At 39.2% G+C, this 20,237-nt stretch overlaps 3 protein-coding genes across 5 annotated transcripts in view; 2 read left to right on the plus strand and 1 right to left on the minus strand.

Annotated features, from left to right (window-relative positions):
- Nucleotides 1-257: 257 nt before the first annotated feature.
- Nucleotides 258-7,316, plus strand: dhrs9 (dehydrogenase/reductase (SDR family) member 9). The gene is made up of 5 exons (XM_051405063.1): nucleotides 258-412; nucleotides 3,141-3,457; nucleotides 4,346-4,604; nucleotides 4,708-4,871; nucleotides 5,754-7,316. Exons 1-5 carry the CDS (start codon nucleotides 390-392, stop codon nucleotides 5,978-5,980), a joined length of 990 nt encoding a protein of 329 aa, XP_051261023.1. The 5' UTR covers nucleotides 258-389; the 3' UTR covers nucleotides 5,981-7,316.
- Nucleotides 6,433-11,863, plus strand: rdh1 (retinol dehydrogenase 1). The gene is made up of 6 exons (XM_051405061.1): nucleotides 6,433-6,539; nucleotides 8,118-8,153; nucleotides 8,312-8,642; nucleotides 9,996-10,254; nucleotides 11,331-11,494; nucleotides 11,583-11,863. The coding sequence occupies exons 1-6, from the start codon at nucleotides 6,444-6,446 to the stop codon at nucleotides 11,786-11,788; spliced, it is 1,092 nt and encodes a 363-aa protein (XP_051261021.1). The 5' UTR covers nucleotides 6,433-6,443; the 3' UTR covers nucleotides 11,789-11,863.
- A 22-nt stretch (nucleotides 11,864-11,885) lies between these two features.
- The window catches only part of lrp2a (low density lipoprotein receptor-related protein 2a), a 46,094-nt gene continuing 37,742 nt past the window's right edge, over nucleotides 11,886-20,237 (minus strand). For 2 of the 3 annotated variants that reach the window (XM_051405051.1, XM_051405050.1), the window contains 21 exons: nucleotides 20,018-20,134; nucleotides 19,424-19,540; nucleotides 19,110-19,247; nucleotides 18,859-18,981; nucleotides 18,594-18,722; nucleotides 18,081-18,212; nucleotides 17,859-17,990; nucleotides 17,603-17,746; nucleotides 17,355-17,520; nucleotides 17,137-17,265; nucleotides 16,822-17,045; nucleotides 16,478-16,657; nucleotides 15,852-15,971; nucleotides 15,557-15,647; nucleotides 15,325-15,392; nucleotides 14,693-14,810; nucleotides 14,460-14,580; nucleotides 14,198-14,308; nucleotides 13,448-13,564; nucleotides 13,141-13,212; nucleotides 11,886-13,058 (listed from right to left, as the gene is read on the minus strand). In XM_051405051.1, coding sequence (XP_051261011.1) covers nucleotides 12,885-13,058; nucleotides 13,141-13,212; nucleotides 13,448-13,564; nucleotides 14,198-14,308; nucleotides 14,460-14,580; nucleotides 14,693-14,810; nucleotides 15,325-15,392; nucleotides 15,557-15,647; nucleotides 15,852-15,971; nucleotides 16,478-16,657; nucleotides 16,822-17,045; nucleotides 17,137-17,265; nucleotides 17,355-17,520; nucleotides 17,603-17,746; nucleotides 17,859-17,990; nucleotides 18,081-18,212; nucleotides 18,594-18,722; nucleotides 18,859-18,981; nucleotides 19,110-19,247; nucleotides 19,424-19,540; nucleotides 20,018-20,134 — 2,723 coding nt within the window. In that variant the 3' untranslated portion in view covers nucleotides 11,886-12,884. Of the gene's footprint in view, nucleotides 13,059-13,140; nucleotides 13,213-13,447; nucleotides 13,565-14,197; nucleotides 14,309-14,459; nucleotides 14,581-14,692; nucleotides 14,811-15,324; nucleotides 15,393-15,556; nucleotides 15,648-15,851; nucleotides 15,972-16,477; nucleotides 16,658-16,821; nucleotides 17,046-17,136; nucleotides 17,266-17,354; nucleotides 17,521-17,602; nucleotides 17,747-17,858; nucleotides 17,991-18,080; nucleotides 18,213-18,593; nucleotides 18,723-18,858; nucleotides 18,982-19,109; nucleotides 19,248-19,423; nucleotides 19,541-20,017; nucleotides 20,135-20,237 lie in introns of those variants that run through there. The other variant, XR_007885299.1, reaches the window with a different exon arrangement.

Raw genomic sequence — 20,237 nt, forward strand, 5'->3', positions numbered from 1 at the left:
CAATAATCTATAATCTATCTATCTATCTATCTATCGATCAATAATCTATAATCTATCTATCGATCTATAATCTATCTATCTATCTATCTATCTATCTATCTATCTATCTATCTATCTATCTATCTATCTATCTATCTATCTATAATCTATCTATCGATCTATAATCTATCTATCGATCTATAATCTACCTGCAGTACCACGCAGTGTCCAGCAGATGACGCTGTTTCTGATTGTATCTGTCTTCTTCAGACCGGAAGTGTGAACCGGAAGTTGCGGTAAAATACAAATTCTACCAAATAAAGTTTAAAAAGAAGTTCAGAAAGGAAACAAACTTAGTGTCCCTCTCCTCCTTCTCCTCGGTGTCTGAAGTTCACCCTCCTCCCTGATCGATGGCTCTGACTGCGGAACACACGTAAGTAGTTTGTGTTTCCAGACGTATTGATCGATCAATCGATCGATCCAGACTGAATGAATCTCTTACATCCGACAATATTTGAGATATGTGAGATTGTAATCTGTATTGAGTATTAACACCTGTTGTGTGCTGGTTTCAGTCTGTGATCGCGGTCAGACACTAAATCAGCTCAACACAATAAATCTGTGAATGAATCATTAGTGCAACAGAACCGATCGATCAATGAAGAAATCTGATCAATGTGATTAAAGACGAACCAGCTGAGGGGTTAGGGTCAGTGGGCTTCTCCCTAAAGTGTCTTATATGAGTTATTGATTATCAGAACTGTTGTTTTAACCTTCAGAGTATTGACAAACACAGGAAGCGTTTATTATAACACCACCAGAGCCGGTCCTGATCTCCCTGGGGGCCCGAGGGCCCGAGGGCCCCTCCCACCGGAACCGGCAACTATGTCAACTATTTGCCACACCTGAACTACAACCTCTCCCACAAAGAATGAGGAATTAACTCCTCTATTTAAACAATAGGTGAAGTTTCTGTTGGATATTAAGTTGATTTCTTTACATTAATGTTGTTATTGACAACAACAACTGAGACTGTGTTCTGTTTATTGGTAATTAGTCCTCACAATATTATACAATTAGCTTTGATTTTACAATTTAAACTGGATTTTATGAACTATATAAAGTATAATTAAAACCATGACTCGACTGAATACCTATTCACTGAGAGATGTTGCGCTCTAATGTAAATTGTAGTATTTAATCAGTAACTAACCCACTCTCACTGTGAGACCTGAATGCCCCGCAGTGAATGCTGCGTTCAAGTGACGTTGGCATAATCAGAAAAACTCTCTCTGACTGGGAAAATTCAAGAATACCCCCTCATGTCGGAAAAAACCTCGTTAACTCGGTCATAATTTTAGTAGTTGCTGACTTGAATTGATATCCACAGTATTCTTCCACATGTTACACATAAACAATAGAAACACGAACTTAACAAGGCCGAAATAAAGACTAGCAAATGTGGGAACAGGGAATTTCCGTCACACCGTGAATGCAGCACAGCGCCTATTGTGTGGGACTTTACAAAGTTTCTGAAGAACACAGGTCGCTTGTTATTAGTAACAAACTAGTGCAGTGCCCGGAGGAAGTTTGTACTGCTGTAGAGAAGCGGGTTGTTCAGTAGCTTTTTTATGAATGGCCAAATGAGGTTGTGTTTGAAGGTGTAGCAGGTCACTCGGTCCGGGACAGACTCGGTCCGGACTCGTTCAGTGTCAGTAAAACACAACACTCAGTTTAGATGCACAGAACGGAATCGAACAGCCGACAAAACCCGCTGCAGGTGTAGATCAGCGTGTGGGGGTGGGCTCTGCAGTGATTGGCTCTGGTGCGCACATCTCTCTCTCTCTCTCTCTCTCTCTCTCTCTCTCTCTCTCTCTTCACTTTATGCACATTTTATTTATTGTTATTGAGGAATGCACTTTTTCAGATTGTGTTTACATAGAAATGTTTAAATCTAACTTGTGTCAGTGCATCAATTTTCCATATATATATATATATTTAGAACTTCTGGAATATACTTTCTCAGTTTGTAATCCCGCTGCTTGTATTTGCATCAGCTCAAGGGGCCTTTTTTGCCAATAGTTTTTCATTGGAAAAAAATTAATATTTGTATGTGTGTGTGTGTGTGTGTGTGTTATCGGTATCGGTTTAAAAAAAAAGTTATCATGCATCCCTATAAATAAATAAATAAATAAATAAATAAATAAATAAATAAATAATTAGCTGTATTACACTCTCACTTTTATCTGGCACAAAGTCACAGAGCAGCTCTGGAAGACACAGACAGACAGAGAGACAGAGGCTCAAATTTGGAGAAAACACAATTTTACCTAATCTCTATTTCCCCACAGTTGACACAAGGGTGAGGTCTGTCTGTCTGTCTGTCTGTCTGTCTGTCTGTGTGTGTGTGTGTGTGTGTGTGTGTGTGTGTGTGTGTGTGTGTGTGTGTGTGTGTGTGTGTGTGTGTGTGTGTGTGTGTGTGGAGGGCCAGCACTAAAAACCATTGATGTAGTTGTAAAATGTCATTAGATCAAAAACAATATTTCCAGGACTGTAAAGATGTCTGCTGAGATTATAAAAACAGTTATCTGTTAAGATAAGATAAGATAAGACTTTATTGATCCCACACTGAGGGAAGTGTTACAGCAGCTCCAGATGTGTAAGACAGCAGATTAGAAAATAAAATAAAATATGAGATTGAAAGTTTAATTCTCGACCTCGGACACAGTAGCTGCTCTGGAGCTTTTGATTCTGACACATAATCTTCATCAGCTGATTATAATCTTCAACAAAGCAAACTCTGCCTGCTGAAGAAGATTGTGTGTTAACAGTTGAAAGCTCCAGAACAACCACTAAAGGGATTGTTTGTCAACTAAATGGTAAAATGTTGCACAGTAATGTTCAAATAAATAATAATAATCAATAAAGTCGCTCTTCTTGTGCAGATTAAATCTAAATGTTCTGTCTTTGGCACATTTGCACAATTTTTCTTTTTTTTTTCTCTTAATCTTTTATCAAAGTTTTGTGTAATTTAAAAAAAAAAAAAATCTGCTGAAGCAACACTGTCATAATGTTTTGTATATTATTAATATTATAAATCTGTACAATGTTAATATATTAGTATGAGTATCAGTATGATGTATGATCTTCTTTGCCTTTAGAAAAATGTTCCTGTACGTCCTCGGTCCAGTGGCTCTCTGGTTTCTCTACCGCTGGTACAAGGAGAGCAAACGGGTTCCCAACAAGGGAGATAAATACGTCTACATCACCGGCTGTGACTCTGGCTTTGGTAATCTCCTGGCGAGGCACATGGACCAGCTGGGCTTCCGTGTGATCGCAGCTTGTTACACAGAGAAAGGTGAAGATGAGCTGAAGAAGAACTGCTCTGACAGACTGGTGACGGTTCACCTGGACGTCACCGACTCTGAAAGTGTCGGCAAAGCAGCGGTACTCATCAAGACTCTGGTTGGAGAGAAGGGTGAGAGGCTTGGCTTCATTTATAGGAGATCATATAACACTGAAACATAATGTGTTTTATATAAAACACTCTTACTTTTAAAGGAATAGTTTAAAATACATTTATTTACTTTCTTAGATTTAGAAGATTGATACCACTCTCTATTCCTTTTAACATGCCAGCACCCAGTTAGCTTAGCTTAGCACAAAGACTGGAAACAGGGGGAAACAGCTAGCCTGGCTCTGTCCTAATGCAACAAAATCTGTCTACCAGCACCTCTTAAACTCACTGATTAACGTGGTGAATCTTGTTTTGTTTAATCTATAAAAGAAACCATGTGTAAAAATGACATTATGTGTACAGGAATTCAGAAATAGGGTGAAATAGTTTTTTTTTTTTTATACAAACAAAGTTGTTTCAGTGTCCTACTGGATCCACATTCTTTACATATATTTCATAATTTTTGTGTATCAGAAATTGTCTCATCAAATTGAGTATATAACGTGATTTTGTTGGTTTGTTCTGTACATTCAGCATCTATTCGTCTGTCTGTGGCTCTTCCTGAGGGTTTCTTCCATTTTGTTCCCCATTTCAAAGGTTTTTCTAGTGGGAGTTTTTCCTCACTGCAGATTTTAAAGCCCTTTGAAGAGGCTGTATGTATAAAATTTGACTTGACTTAACAATATAATGTTAATTGGAGTTCTTTAGAGGTGCTGGAAGGCAGATTTTGTTACCTCCAGACAGAGGCAGGTTATCCGTTTCCCCTTGTTTCCAGTGTTTATGCTTTAAGCTAAAGAGTGACCTCTGCAAGAAAGAAAAAGAAACTGTATTATGATTTATATTGTGATCTATCTATATATATCTATAATATTCTCGTCTCCTTGTGTCCATTATCTGGTGTTGCTCCAGGCCTTTGGGCGGTTGTGAACAACGCCGGAGTCTCGGTGCCGTCCGGTCCCACTGACTGGCTCACTATAGAGGATTACAAGACCATGCTGTCCGTCAACCTGTGCGGCGTCATCGACGTGACATTGAGCGTCCTCCCTCTCATCAAGAAGTCCAGAGGCAGAGTGGTGAACGTCGCCAGCGTGTTTGGGCGAATCAGCCCGTTCGGGGGACCTTACTGCGTGTCCAAGTTCGGCGTGGAGTCCTTCAACGACAGCCTGCGGTGAGAGGAGATGTAATTTGTTCATGCTGTACAGACATTTTTGGTCTCACGAGTGTGGTCTTGACTTACAGCGAACCCCCCCCCCTTCCTCTTTGTGTTCCAGATTAAACATGGGTCCATTTGGAATAAAGGTGGCGTGCATTGAGCCGGGCTTCTTCAAGACCAATGTGACTGATACAGAGATTATGAAAAGTAGCCTGAAGAAGCTCTGGGACAGACTGCCTCAGGATGTGAAGGACGAGTATGGACACGGTTTCTTGGGGGCATGTGAGTTACTGCACCTTTTTTATTAATAAATGATAATACACTTTATTACTTTATATTTTATTCATAAGTCACACATCTGTGTTTTCAGTTAAAGCTTTGCTATGAATCTCTCCACTGTTCAGTATTTGGAGGTTGCAGTTCAGCCTGGAGGTTTATTTGTTTATCTAATCATTCATTTGTTTGCTATTAGAGGAAAAAATGCTTCACAGATTTATTATTTTATTTATTTATTTTAGCTTGAATTATTATTGTAAGTTCCCAAGTAGAATACAGAGGAGACAAATTGCTGCATTCAGATTCAAATTAATACCCAAAACCAACTGTGTCTCTTCCTAATAGACTTTATTTATGTAGCACTTTGAGAAACAAGGTTGCAAAGTGTGTGAAGTGATAAAACAGGAAAAAGAAATTAACCAAAAAACTGTTAAATAGAAAATAATCTCAGCAATTCACAATAGAATATATAGACTTTATCGAAGCTAAGAGAGTAAGAGAGAGAACAATTACTTAAAAGCACATTTGTAACAGGGGGTTTTAAAAGAGATGTAAAACAGGGAATTAAAGAGGCTGCTAAAAGTAATCAGTAAAATTTGAACTCAATTTGACGAAGCAGACAGGATATTGATTTATTTTGTCTGTGACTTTATTTTAATTTTATTTATATAATCTTTTTCATGCATGTACCTGTAGAGCTTCCTGACCAGCTGAGTGTTCAATTGTAATTCATTATTTGATTGTAACAACTAAAACTAAACTGCATTTTACCTATAATTGTTGCCAAACCACAAAACTCTTTCCAAGACGTTATTAGGAGCTAATTGGGCAGTAAAATCTTAATTATCCTGTTTTATAAACCACATCTGTGTTCCTCTTCTCTTTCAGCTCTGGACATGTTGGACGCGAGGTTCAAGCTGCTGACGGACGGGAACCTGATGAAGGTGGTCGGCTGTATGGAGCACGCCATCTCCGCCGTTCACCCTCGCACTCGCTACTCTCCAGGGTGGGATGCGAAGTTCTTGTGGTTGCCTCTGTCCTACATGCCCACCTGCATCATGGACAGAGTTCTCCGTAAAAGCAGCCCCAAAATACCTTCACTGAAGTTCAAATGAGTTACTGGAGGAAAGAATGATGGGTATAATTTGAAGATCAATTTTTGTGTCTTTTATTAGAAATACAATAAAATATTAAATACTGACCACAACATAACATTTTATGTATTGTAAACCATGTTGGCCTCTTCATTTTTAGTTTTTTCGAATGCCATATTGATTATAAGATCTAAGGTAGCGGCCTTTGCTTCTTAAGTCACATGATATTGATCTCAAACTTGTAAATACTTTGTTCTTCGTGGACTTTGGCTCCTCTGTTTCTGTTTAAACCAGAATATTTTAGAACCAGGCGGCCTTTCCTCTGAATAACTTTTTTGGGCTGTTGTGTTTTTCAGAGTGGATTTAAGGTAAAAGGTTGGGGGAATGTAGCTATCAAAACCAGGGGTCACGTCATCTGGTGTTGTCTGTTACACAATACCGTGTTAGTGAAACATTTAGCCTCCGCTGTTTTATTGACAGCACGATGGACCTTGACACTGCAGACACACTGAGGCATCAGACACTAACACGACTGCACCTGAAGCTTCCACTGTTGACTGAGAGGGAAATTGTAGACATGGTATGTTTGCATTATTAATATTTATATTAGTAATAGTAGTAGTAGTAGTAGTAGTAGTATCATTATTACACATTGCATCATTTTGATACGTGTTAATTGGCTTTGCTCATTAGGACAACATTAGCTTCATTGTTTTTGTTAATTTTATATAAAATTAAGGAACTAATTTAACTATTTAGTTTTTTTTTTTGCACAAACCAGTTCAATCTGATGCCACCGGGTGTGTGCATTAAGAGATCAGATCACTAAAAACACAACAAATTAAAACTCCACCCTCCCCCCTTTTGTGGTGTCTGCTGCTGAGACCCAGTACAATGGATATAACCAGGCAATGTCCAGTTTTTAAATGATCTGAGCACTACAAACATTCAGTTAATCTCTGAATGCATTAATATAGTACAATGGTGGAGGAAGTATTCAGCTCTTTCACTTAAGGGAAAGTACAAAAATATTGTTAGAAAATGTATGAGATGTATTAATTATGCAGGGGAATTGGCCATATGAACGTTATTACGTACAGTATTATCATACATTATATTCTCGGATTAATGTTACTGATTCATGTGTACATTTTACTGTTGGTTGAGGTGGATTTATTCTAACTACTGTTGTGTAGTTTATTAGATAACAAACATTTTCAGAGCTGATCAAATGTTTTGTCTGTCAAATTATAATGTGAAAAGTGACTTTCTACCACAGCTGTCATCCCTCAGCAATGTTGGGGTAGTAGTAAAAGTCTAAAGAACTATAAGATGTAATAAAGTACCTCAAACTGAAGCGCAGTGTTTGAATACATGTGATTAGTTAAAGATATAAAAACCTCAAGTGCATGAATGTCACATTTCTCTCATATAGGCACAACCAAGATTGTTTTATTTACACTCACTTCTTCTTTTTGTTACATAATTGGGTTATGATTTGTGTTAAAGGGGCTCTGTTATAGGAATATATGTACAAAAACAGATATACAAACCCTGCTTTAAGTTAAAGTACTGGAAGTATTAATGTTTAAAATGTAAGTGTGTTACTGCAATGGTCAGATTAACCCACTAGAGGGCCCTGGAGACAACAGGCCTCCTGGTTTAATGGACCAGTGTTTGGGATTTAGTGGCTTCTAACAGTGGAGTTTTTGAAACTCTCAAAAAAGTCTCCTTCTGGAATAACAAAAACTCAATTCTTCTTATTTTCAGGTGATTATACATTAATGACAACCTACGTTATATCCCATTTCTGGCAATAGATCCTCCTAAATGTTACACACTGCACCTTTTAGATGCATTTTGATCATGTGAAGGGGTGTTCAAGTTAAAATAGGACATTACGGTGCTTTTTAATGCTCTTTACATTTCAGCTTATGGTCTGTGTTAATGGTGCATATCCACAAGTTAACCAGCAGACACATAATGAGTATGGGGTCTTTAGGGGCTTCATTTCAGCCATAGTTACTTCTGCTAATTCCCAATAAGGATAAGGGTTCATGAGGATGGACTGGGCAGCACAAACATAAAGGTAAAGGGTGATTCAGTGTTAATCTTCCATACTTGGGTGAGTGTAATCCTAAAAAGTTTTTCCACTCAGGTATCAACGGACAATCTGACGTCATATTTATTAGAGGTGAGTTGATTTCTCTTTGTTTGCATAAATATTCTAACTGTCTTCATCGTTTTTATTTACCTTTAAAGAGAAAGTGTGAAATATTTAGAATATAAGAGCCATTAAAATGTTTCCTTTCAGGATTTACAGCAGTCTAACATGTGGACTGTGTGTTTCAGGCAATCCTGTCCCACCTGGCCTTAACCTGTGCTTTACTTCTGGCCGCTCTCGCTGCCATTCGCTGGCACATCAGGGATTCCTACAAAGTGGATGGCTTCAACCAGAAGCATGTGTTCATCACAGGCTGTGACAGCGGCTTTGGGAATCTGCTGGCCAGACAGCTTGATGGAAAAGGTTTCCACGTCATAGCTGCATGTCTGACAGAGAGAGGTGCAGCAGATTTGGCAGCAGTGGCCTCCCCCAGACTAAAGACCCTCCTGCTGAATGTTACAGACAGCTCGAGCATCAGGAGGGCGATGGAGTTTGTGAGCAAAGAGGTCGGAGAGCAGGGTGAGCCGGGCGGACGGCAGGGGGTACACACAGATAGGGTGCCAGTCAGAGTGAGGCACTGGAAGAGATAAAGGCAACCTGGACCATCCCATCATCAACTCATCATCCTCCTACTGATGTGTTTAACACACAGAGGAGGGTGAAAATACCTCATAGGCTGCATTTTTTAACACAGTAAAGCTTCGTCAAACATAAATCTGAGCTACAGGTTGATAAAAAAAAAAAGATCCAGATTATATTGTCAAAGTTTTAGAAGCTGTTCAGACTCTTATTTTATTGGATTGGATGTGTTGGGTTGAGTAGTGGACGTAGCAATATACTAATCTCCTGTGTTGAGACCAATTACTTCACACTGGAGGAAGTTGAACTGCAGCAAAGATAAAAGGGAGAAATCTAGTTTCGTAAACTAAAGCTATTAGAAAAAGTAGCTCAAGCTACTTCTATAAAATTGACAATGTACATGTGGTACAAAATAATAACAAAATATAATCACATCTCAGTTAAGTTCATTATTAAATTGAAATAAAATTATAAAATATCCCACTATATATGGGCTCAAAGATATAAACGTAGGTCAGGTCAAAGCTGTACGGGGTTCAAAGGGTGTTCAATTACAGTAGAGAAGTGATGGTAATAGTCGTTATTCCTTTCCTGTTAGAACCCAAAATTGTTTGTAGTTTCGGTAGTTAGCTACACAAAGAATGGCTAAAAATGAATTTAACTACTTGACTTACAAAATACAAATATAAACCCAGTTGAACTACCAGCAAGCTTCTACAAAATGTAGTTAAACTACTTGTTTAATCCCTAAGGTTCACTACTACTGCTAGATCTCCACAGTACTGTATGGTATTCTGTAGTACATGTTTGTTGTTTGTTTTTTTCATTTAAGATTACAATTAAAAATGTGTCATAGAAAAACTATATGAAAATTAGAGTTGATCATTTATTCTTTGATGATTAATTAATCATTTTATCAATCATCAAATAAAAATTCCAAATATTCTCTGGTTCAAGCCTCTCCAATGTGAAGTTTGGATGCTTTTCGCTCTCACATGATGACATTTTTCAAATGGAAATGATTGGCGGATTAATCAATAATTAAAATGATTATTAGTTGCAGGCCTAATGTAAATAAAAAAGACACAAAAACAAAAAAACTACATATGCAACTGAGTTTACAGCGGGAGTCAGGCTCCACTTAATGTGTTAAATAGTGTGCAAAGATAACAGAAATTAGAAATTAGTGCAATGTGATCAGTGGAATGTGTAGAAGTATATTTAGGCACAATGTTCATCTGTTAAAACTAAGTGAGTTAAGAAGTTTAAAGATTGTGGCTCTTTCCTCTGCAGGTCTGTGGGGTCTGGTGAACAATGCTGGCAGGTCCACACCCATCGGCCCCCCAGAATGGATGCAGTTGGAGGATTTCTCAAAGGTTTTGGATGTGAATCTGATAGGAGTCATTGATGTGACCCTTCAGTTTCTCCCACTGGTGAAAAAGGCTCAGGGCAGGGTGGTAAATGTGGCCAGTATTCTGGGCAGACTGTCTCTCACTGGTGGAGGATACTGCCTGTCCAAATTTGGAGTGGAAGCCTTCTCCGACTCCCTCAGGTAGTGGGAACACAACAGATCACACATGCTCTTTAAATTAGGACATAGGAGTTATTGAAAACAGTAGAACAGTAAAAAAAAAAAAAATTCACACAAGTACAGAGGTTAGCGCCAATGTTACTGCTGTAATCGTGCTTAAGTTTATGTTTTTTACTAAAAAGCCAATAACCAATAGATTAAAACTCACAGTTTAAAGTGCTGAGAAGTCAATGAACATTTCTTTGGTCTTAGACATGTGAAGTCAGTAATGGAAGTCCTTCCAAGATTTACTTTAGTAAAGGTACTGATACAACAATATAAAAATACTCACTGTTACAGGTAAGTCCAGCAGTCAAATTCCTGTTTATTAAAACTACAAAAATATCAAAAGTAAAAGTACTTGTTGTGCAGAAAGATTGATTATTATTATGTGTGACATTGTTAGATTGTTGGTACTGATACATTGTACTGTTGTATTGTTGTTGTAGCTGCTCCATCTAGTTTTAATTACTTTATAAGGTAGTTTAGGCCAGTGGTTCCCATTGTAAGGTTTGAGAGAAGGCAGGAGGGGGAAAATGTATTTCTATTTTTGAGTGTTTTTTTTATTTAATTAAACTATTTGAGAAGTTTAGAGGGAAAACTGTCAACAGCTCATCTGAAATATGTATCAAAAATGTTATCACTGGTTTAATCTTTTACAGATGTATAATTTATTTGTATTTCATAAGTTTATTATAAATGTAACATTTTAATTATTATAGTTATAACTAGTAACTATAGCTTTCTAAACATAGTGGGGTAAAAAGTAAACATTTTCTGTATGACATATAGTGAAGTAGAAGTATAAAATAGCATAAAATGGAAATACTGAAGTCAAATTTGTCAAAATTGTAATAGAATACATTTTTTTAGATACTTCCTATCACTGCATTCAGTTGCAAAAGGTTGACGATTGGAGTAATCTGCAAACCTTTTAGACATTAACATGACTTAAAACTACTTTGTAAGGGAAATCCAGACAGAAGAATGAAACATTTTCAATAAAAGGCTTTTTAGTTGCATTAAAGTAAACACAATGATCTCCTTCTGCTGCTTAGGAGGGACATGCAACAGTTTGGCGTCAAAGTGAGCATCATTGAGCCTGGTTTCTTTAAGACAGCTGTTACCCAGCAGGATCTTATTGAAGCTGACCTGCAGAGGCTATGGAGCCGCCTCCCTCAAGATGTCAAAGACTCCTATGGACCTAAATACTTCAAGGACTGTGAGTGGAAGTACAGTTAATAATTCATCTGTGGCATCAAGTTAATATTTTAAAATGACTCCTCTCCTTTGTTTGCCCCCCCCATCAGATGTGAAAGCTCAGGACTTCTCTTTGGGGATCTTGTGCAGTCCAGATATCTCTAAGGTGACCAGGTGTATGGAGCACGCGCTGACGGCTCGACACCCACGCACACGTTACAGTGCAGGCTGGGATGCCAAGCTGTTGTGGATTCCCCTGTCCTACCTCCCTTCATTTGTGTCAGACTTTGTTGTCAGCATGCTTCTTCCTTCATAAAGCAGCCAGCTAAAACCAACTGTGAACCACTGACTGAAATTTCTGTATGCTTGAATTAAATATATTGTGACAAAAGAGGTAAAATAAGTGTCAAGACTGTGTTACAAAATAGGAAATTTATTCATTCATGTCTCAGCAGCAGCGATTTAAACCATATGGGCATGTTTGTGGATGATCACAGATAAAAGTTTTATTTGTCCTCATTATGATACAAAATAAATCATTCCGTAAAAGTAAGAATTTATTCACTGTGTTTATAAAACGACTGTCTACAACTGCATCCTCAGCTCACGTGTTGCTCTCCAAGATCAACTGCAGAAATTCATTTTCCGTGTTAACAAACACGTTCAAGTATTGTTCCAAACTATTTTGGCCGTTGTTCCAATATCATTTACTTTTTTAAAAAAAAAATATCATTTTGATTCAAAGTCATAAAGTCAGGGAACATAAGGTAGAAATTAGTTTGATTAGGTACAATAAGTATGCTTCATGCACATTTTAAACATCTGTTTATACTGGAGTGTTATGTCTTTGAAAAATGAATGGCATAAGTTAAAATCCAATTATTCTTGCTTTTATTTAGTTCCCCGCCCTGAAATGAGGTATATAAACCTGAAAGATGAATAAATACATCTTCAGTTTCGTTCAGTGGCAAAAAAAAATATCATTCCTCAACACGTTTCTCTTATAGCCTTCGATCATATAAGTACTGTACATTCAGAGTGCAGCTCACTTTTCTTTTTTCACGTGTTATTGGGTTTATGTGAAATTATTCATAGGATCTATTTCAAAGATATTTTTTCTGACAAAATCTTCCTGTTCAAATTTACAAATATACAACTTATTTATTAACATTTCTATCAGCAGCTTCAGTGCAAAGATATACATATTGTACATCAGAATAAAGAAAACATGAACACAAGAATTGGCATAAGAAATGTCAGAAGGCATAGTCACAGAAGACCTTTTTCTTCATTCTATAGAAATGTATTTCTCTTTCCTAAAACAATTTGAGTTTTGTACACAGGCTGCATAAAAAAATAAATTCTGTGCAAAGTGTGTTTCTTTTTTTCGACTCCCGTCCGCGAGAGAGGGGTTATACGTCGCTGTCCTCTTTCACGAGGTTGGCTGTGTCTTTGAAAGTGTCCTCGGTTGGCGAAAAGGTGCTCGGACGATCCCTCTTCGGAGGTTTGGCGGGGGGCACAAACGGAGAGGGCTCAGGGGCAGAAGAAGAGTCCCCGCTGCTTCCAACAGGCTTTTCATCCTTCATCTGTGAAACACCGCGGAGGGTTAAACCATCGAAAGAACAACTGTACTTTCTGTTTTTGTAACTGGTGTCTTAGAAATGTTACCTCAGAATATGAAGGGTTTTCAAATGTGGTGCTTGGCTTTAATTTTCGCTTGAAGAGGCTCCACTTTGACTCCTGCAAACACAACACAAAAGAGACGTGGTATCACACTTAAGGGGTTCCCAGAAAAACTTGGAATATTTTAATTTCAGTATAATTTAGTAGACTAGAAGAATCACTACTCTGTTCATAGGTTTCACACTCTTCATTCATCTGACAGTCTACATCTTATCAAATATGGTCCACAGCCTGATGTGTATTACTGGTTTAGCTGACATAGCGTTGGACATACTGTATACAGCAAACACACCTGCACAGGTTTGGTGCTGACAGACGATGTGTTCACAACAGCCACGCTCTGATCTCCGCGATACGCCGGGTTCACAAAGTTGTTCTCCAGCTGTTCACCGCTCACATTAACAGTCACCTGTTGGAGAAGTGGGTTGTTCGGGTCAGTTTCATCAGCCTTGACAACTGAGTTGATTCACTGCCTGATTTAATTGAGATTATCTGCACAAAAAAATACTAATTCTTCTTTTATTCTACATGGACATTACGATGTTCTGACCACAAACGGTACGCCCAAAGGACCTACAGAAGCTGCCATGTGGAATAAAAGAAGAAAAAAATGTCTCTCCTGGTCAGCAAACACCAACACTTTATGTTAAATCCAAATAATGTCCCTATCACTGTAATACTGTTTAACTACTATATTGATTCTGAAACCAAACCCCTGGCAGCAGTCCATTTATTCACTATATTTCAAATAACATTCCTCTTTGAAGAGATTAAATACATACATGTGATTACAGAGAAAATAAATACATTGAAAATAAGGTCCATTTTGTTGTATATTGTCATTTATATGATGGTTTTATAAAGAGGTTATAATGTAAAACTACATAATATAACTATCAGCTGGAAGAAAACCACTGAACCCTGAACAATATGTGGTTTGTTTGTTTCTTTAGAACATGAACGTCACGTTACTCATGACACAAACAACAGTGTTATATTGGTATGACATAAAAATGAAATTCATTAACTGATTTATGTTTACCTGCGTGGCATGAATGACAGCAGGATCGCTGGATGCTCCAGGAGCAGTGGCGTATAACGGGTTCTCAAATGTGATTGGCTGCCTCCCACCTTCCATGGCAAAGTTATCATCCTGTGGGGACATTATATTGATGAGATTGCTTTTTACGTTCATTAAAAGACACATCATGAGTTGATTCTCAACCGCTGCTGACACGTCAATAAATACCACACAGAGCACTTTGCTGACAGTACACTTTCAATATTAGCTAATAAAGACTCACCATCTGCATGGCTGTGTCAATGAATGACACTCCGATGTGTGATGGTCCGAGATCAACATTATCACCCGAGCGAAACGTCACCCCATTCCCCGTGTCACCAGACTTCACCAGGCTGCTGAGGCTGAACGAAAAACAAAACACTCCTGTTTGAACTGTGGTCTGAATTCTGCGCGCAGCAACTTCGGTACAGTTTTCCTTCATAAGCAACATGCAGACGCAGAGAGCAAAGATACCTGGGTAATTTGGGCATGGAGGGGATGAAAGATCCTGTCCGTTTGTAGTTAAGGAAAACCCCAACAGCCAAAGCTCCAGTGATCAGGATGATAATGACGGCCAGGAGAACAGCCACAGCTAAAGACAAAGCAGACAATATTTAGTTGTATACATACTGGACACTTTCACAACACAACATTCCTACTGTGATAACATTTTGTTGACTAGTCCATTACTGCTCATGTCCTTTGGATGACCCGTTTAGTTTGCTGAACCATTAGAAAAGTTAAACAGTGATCAATTGAAGTATTACTTGGCTATTTATTAAGGAAATGTGTGATTTTGGCCCGTCAACATCTTCAGTAACTGCTGAGCCAAACTGTTTCCTCAGCTTGTTGGTTTGAGTAGCTTTTAGGTAGATAAGTGAGAAGGGTGACTTCATCAGATTTGGCCTTGATCTGCTCCAGTGAAGCAAACACATCATCACTGTTACTGTACGGTAACTCCCACATGTCAAGCAATGCATCTGAGTGAGAGTACCTCAGATATTGGTTGGTAGAATTTGTTAAGTCGGGATAAAGTGCCAGATACTGACTAATCAGTAAATTAAAAAAAATAAATAAAAGGTTAGATGATGGGTGAATTACAGTACCTGTTCCTGCTGGAGCGCCCCTTGACTTTCCCATCTCACAATAGCTGCCCACATAACCATATGGACATCTGTGGAAAGGTCATGTTAAACATCATTTACTTACAAGGAAAAACACCTTGATGTGTATTTAAAAAAGGTGGAATACCAGAATCATCAGGCATTACTGGATATGACTGGACAGATGGAGAACCAACCAATAACTGGTGTAAATGGCACCTATAACTAAACTCACTTGCACTTGGGCAGACCGCCTTCATCAGTGTAGCAGGTTCCACCATTCATGCATCTACATGCAAGGGGCATTGGAACAGGTGCCTCAATGGCTGCAGGAGCAAAAGCCAGGCATACACAGAATCAACAACAACAACAACAACAACAACAACAACAACAACAACAACAAAACAATATCACACCACAAAAACCGCACAGGAGCAGCCAGGCACATATGCAGGAGGGAATTTTAATGAATGCAAATTGAGATGCAACACAAGAGTGCAGGCAGCAGAGGCACTCTGGCTGCTGTTTACCTGCGTCACATTCATTGGAGTCAAACTCCACCGGAGTGGAGCCTTGTGGACAGGCACAGGTGTATCCACTAGGCCGGAGGAGACAGAGGTGGCTGCACACGTTCTTACAAGGGTTGGGTACTGAAGAGGAAGGGACCAGAGAGAATAACACTGTTAGATATTGTTTAATGGCAAGTTGATAAAGTTGATAATTATTACAGTTGATTTACTCAATTAAATTCAACAATTATTGGTACATTTCAAAATATAAATGCAGATTACTATGCTTTCTTATCTTCTGTACTTTTAGGGTTGAAGTATTAAGAGTATATTTACTACTACAGGTTATTAATGATAAAATAAATTAAAATTTTAAAAGGACTGGGACATGTGTAGATGGAAGGAAGGGACAGTCACATTTGACCTTTTTTGCCAAATCAGCTGCCTAAAGTTGTCAAATCCATTCCTAATTTTATTTTTATTATGTGACATACTGAGAACTGTTTCCTAACGTGTTTCACAAACGTTTGGGCAAGAAAAAGGTCACTACAATAATCCAACATCAGTTTATGTGATACCTTAAACATGACATACAATAGTAAAACATTTTCTCTCTAATTCGGAACAACTGAATGACGAGTTCTGACCTGACTGGTTGTGTCGGTGCTCCTGGTAAATGCGGACTTGAGTCAGCCAGGGGTTGATGGTCAGAACTTTGACTTTGTGTCCTTTCCCGAACTTGTTAGTCCTCCACACTTCACCTTTTTCCTTTGTGGTCCAGTATACGTGCCCCTCAAACACATCCAGACTGTACGGATGTCCAATGTCTGGAACAGAGAAAACACAATACTTTAAACGCACATTCTTTTCTTTATCGTGAATCACCTCCACTGATGGATAAAATACTTGATATATGATCAGTGCCACTCATAAAACTACATATTTGTTTCTATTTCTGCAGACCGGCTGCCCTACATCTCAGCGTTCTGACCTCCTGATATGACGATCTTCCTGTCTGTGCCATCAGGCTTCATGGACTCAATGATGTTTTCTTTGGAGTCACACCAGTAGATCCTGTTTCCATTCAGATAGTCCAGAGCCAGCCCAGTAGGCCAGCCCAGGTCCTCCTCATTCACCAGCACCTCTCTGTGCTGACCGTCCATCCATGCCGATTCTATTCTGGGTTTCCTGCCCCAGTCGGTCCAATACATCATCCTGTCAACACAGAAACAATCAACAATTCTTCATACAGTACAAAGCAATAAAGGAGGCAAATGACATATGTTTTTACAGTAAAGCCTCATACCCGAGAGACGGATTGACAACAATAGCAGCGGGCTGGTCCAGGTCTGTGTGGATCAACCACTTCCTGTACCGCCCATCTAGTTTGGCCACTTCAATTCGATTGGTGCCTGAATCTGTCCAGTAAATGTGCCTGTAAAAGGTGACGAATACATACTGAGCAACTGAATGCAAATACAGAGCAACCTCTGCAATGGTTAAGTCATAGTCTTGGTGAATTACCCGCCAACCCAGTCCAAAGCGATGCCGTCAGGTTTGGCGATGTATCTCAGGTTCAGATCCACCTCTTTCACTGGATTGTTGCCGTGATCGTTAAATGTGGTCATGTAGGCGCGTTTGATGGAGCCAAACTCAGATCCCTGACCCAGAACCGTCCAGTACACAATACCTACGGCACATCAGGGGATCAGTGTTGTCAAAACTTAAGAGATCTTGTTGGGTTTATATTCATTTACAGTAGTAAATCTTACTGAGTCCTTGTCCCTCTGGATCCCACAGGTAGTCCAAGGCTTGGATGTGCTCAGCGTTGTCCACATAGTCTGAATACTGCTCAGAGGACAGGTTGAAACGACGGATGCGAACGTTGTCTGGCAGCAGAAGCACCGGTGGGTTTCCTATACAGAAGCAATGCTATTAGCAACGTCAATGCACAGTTTGGCTTCACTCGCTAATAAAAGGGAACATTTGTAAAGAATTTTCTTCTCCGTGTGAAAGCCAAGCTCTTACCCTGGGCAGCACACTCCGTCCCATGTGGCTCACCGAAAGAGAGAAAACCTTCAGCGCAAAAACACTCGTAGCTGCCTTTTGTGTTCTTGCACTCCTGAGGACACGTTCCATACACCTCACACTCGTTCATATCTGTTTCCAAAATCACAAGAAAAAAAGAGAGTTGAGTTGAATGTAGAAAAATACTTCTGTGTCAGTATTTAAGTGGATGTGTCGGTTTACCTTCACAGGTGTGTCTTTCTGTGTCTCTGGGCTTGTAGCCGGGCCTGCACGAACAGAGTAAGCCCCCCTCCGTCAAGTCGGTACAGTTGTGTTCACAGATGTTGTCACTGCACGCGTGCCCACTGCCATGGTCTGACAGGAGCAAATACAAAAACACACTGAATATCAGACCAGACACTCATGGAGGTAACTATATGGTACTTAGAGTAAGTCCTCTTACAGTTTTATTCTTGTATTTATTCTTCCACACAATCAGGTGTAGGCAAGTGGAAGTCACAGTTGAACCAACTCAGCTAAATAAATGAACTAAATAAACTTCTTTCCAGGCATAAAAGAATACTGAACTCACATTCCTGCATTTTAATAGTATCTTGTCTCAAAAAAGCATGTACACATTTCCACCTACAACAGTATTGGAAACCAGTTATGATTTAATTTATTTCAAGTTTACTAGACCAGCTGACACGCTATGCAGTAACTACTATTTTTAATACATTTTACTTATGTACTCACGGCAGCCAAGCTCATCTGACTGGTCTCCACAGTCATCATAATCATCACAGGCGTACTGTAGAGGGATGCACTGTCCGTTACTGCATTTGTACTCATCATCTGTACAGGGTCCATGAGTGGGGCTTTGGCCTAGATGGGGAGAAACACATCAACTCAAAGACGCTGTAGATGCGTGTAGTTATGTTTAAAGACGAAAGGTAGAACGTGACATAAGAATGAACACGTTAATGTGACCATCAGCTACGAACTAATGTATCATACTCACAGTTTTCCTGTCTCTCATCAGAGCCATCACCGCAGTCATCCACAGAGTTACACAGCTCGTGGCTGTAGATGCAGCGGTTGTTGTCACAGCGGAAACGAAACGGAGTCTCACACTGGATTTCCACTATGGAAAGTGCAGAAAGTTCAGCAGATAAAAAAAAATCTATACATTCATTTTATAATTAGGGTTCATTTTTATGTTATTCTGGGCATGAATCTAATAAGCTTTGGTTTTGTGTGTGCCAGACTTACAGCAGAGGTGAAGCTCCTCGTCTGAATTATCTCCACAGTCATTGTCTCCGTCACATTTCCAATGAGGCTGGACGCAGACGTGGTTCTTGCACTCAAACAAGAAGGGGGGGCAGTAAGTACCGTTGGGAAAGCGGGTCGCTGAAAGTCAGAACCGTTCTGTCAAACTCAAGTTTGTAACCAAACTCTCAATCCCAATGAGGCAGAGACCAGAGGGCTATATTCACTTAAGTTAAAACTTTCTTTTTTGGGATGCAGAAAATAATAATTAACACCAAAGAATGCACAGGGGAAACTATTCAGTGCGGGACACTTACGACAAGACGTCTCATCTGTATAATCCAGACAGTCAGGGTTCCCATCGCATTTGAAGCGTTCAGCAATACAGTGTCCACTGCCGCACTGGAAGTAACCGGGGTGACAAGTCCGCAACTCTGCGACACAGACAAACCGGCACAAGATGAAGCATTAAAGTATACTCATTATTATTTGTTATTTCATTAGTAATTAATAATTGCCACCCAACCCTGTTTTCTGTTGTTTTCTGTTACCCGTTCTCACAAAAACAATGTTGTGTGTTTCTTATTTGTAATTGTCAACAAATGTCCCAAGCACCTCAATGAAAACCCCAAATCCCTAAATGTCTTTATTCCTACATGGGACATACTCTTTTATTTCATGTATCTCGAGTTACTTCTGGATATGCGATGGCAAGTGAGACTTGAACTTCTACAACAGCGATCCGTCCTGCATTCTTTGTAGCAGAGTGAATAAACTCTTTTTGAATAGATGACTATTGGTGGTCCTGTCTGTCTATGCTATGCTTCAAAATGTGAAGTTTTATTGCCTCTTTGTTTAGTGCAGCCCTCCGTTACTCACAAACAGCCAGCCAACAAAGAGCCTCCACTTACCACAGTCCCTTTCATCCGAGTTGTCCTCACAGTCGTTGTCATGGTCACAGACCCAACGGTCAGGAATGCAGCGAAGATTTTCACAGCGAAACTCGCTCTCCGTGCACGCGCGTGGAGCTGCGGGAAAACATGAAACAGAAATTAAAGGGTGTGGAATCAAGAAAATGTAGAATTTGTTTTGGTTTTTATTACATTTCCATTAACACAGACACATTAATCA

Source organism: Dicentrarchus labrax, unplaced genomic scaffold, assembly GCF_905237075.1.
Source record: "Dicentrarchus labrax unplaced genomic scaffold, dlabrax2021, whole genome shotgun sequence".
Classification (NCBI taxonomy): Eukaryota; Metazoa; Chordata; class Actinopteri; family Moronidae; genus Dicentrarchus; species Dicentrarchus labrax.

Excerpts from the sequence above, each read along its gene's own strand:
- rdh1 (XM_051405061.1), top strand. The coding sequence starts at position 6,444 with ATGGACCTTGACACTGCAGACACACTGAGGCATCAGACACTAACACGA. Across the intron at positions 10,255-11,330 it reads GCCTTCTCCGACTCCCTCAG|GAGGGACATGCAACAGTTTG; the intron begins GTAGTGGGAACA and ends TCTGCTGCTTAG. Across the intron at positions 11,495-11,582 it reads ACCTAAATACTTCAAGGACT|ATGTGAAAGCTCAGGACTTC; the intron begins GTGAGTGGAAGT and ends CCCCCCCATCAG.
- dhrs9 (XM_051405063.1), top strand. The coding sequence starts at position 390 with ATGGCTCTGACTGCGGAACACAC. Across the intron at positions 3,458-4,345 it reads GACTCTGGTTGGAGAGAAGG|GCCTTTGGGCGGTTGTGAAC; the intron begins GTGAGAGGCTTG and ends GTGTTGCTCCAG. Across the intron at positions 4,872-5,753 it reads ACACGGTTTCTTGGGGGCAT|CTCTGGACATGTTGGACGCG; the intron begins GTGAGTTACTGC and ends CTTCTCTTTCAG.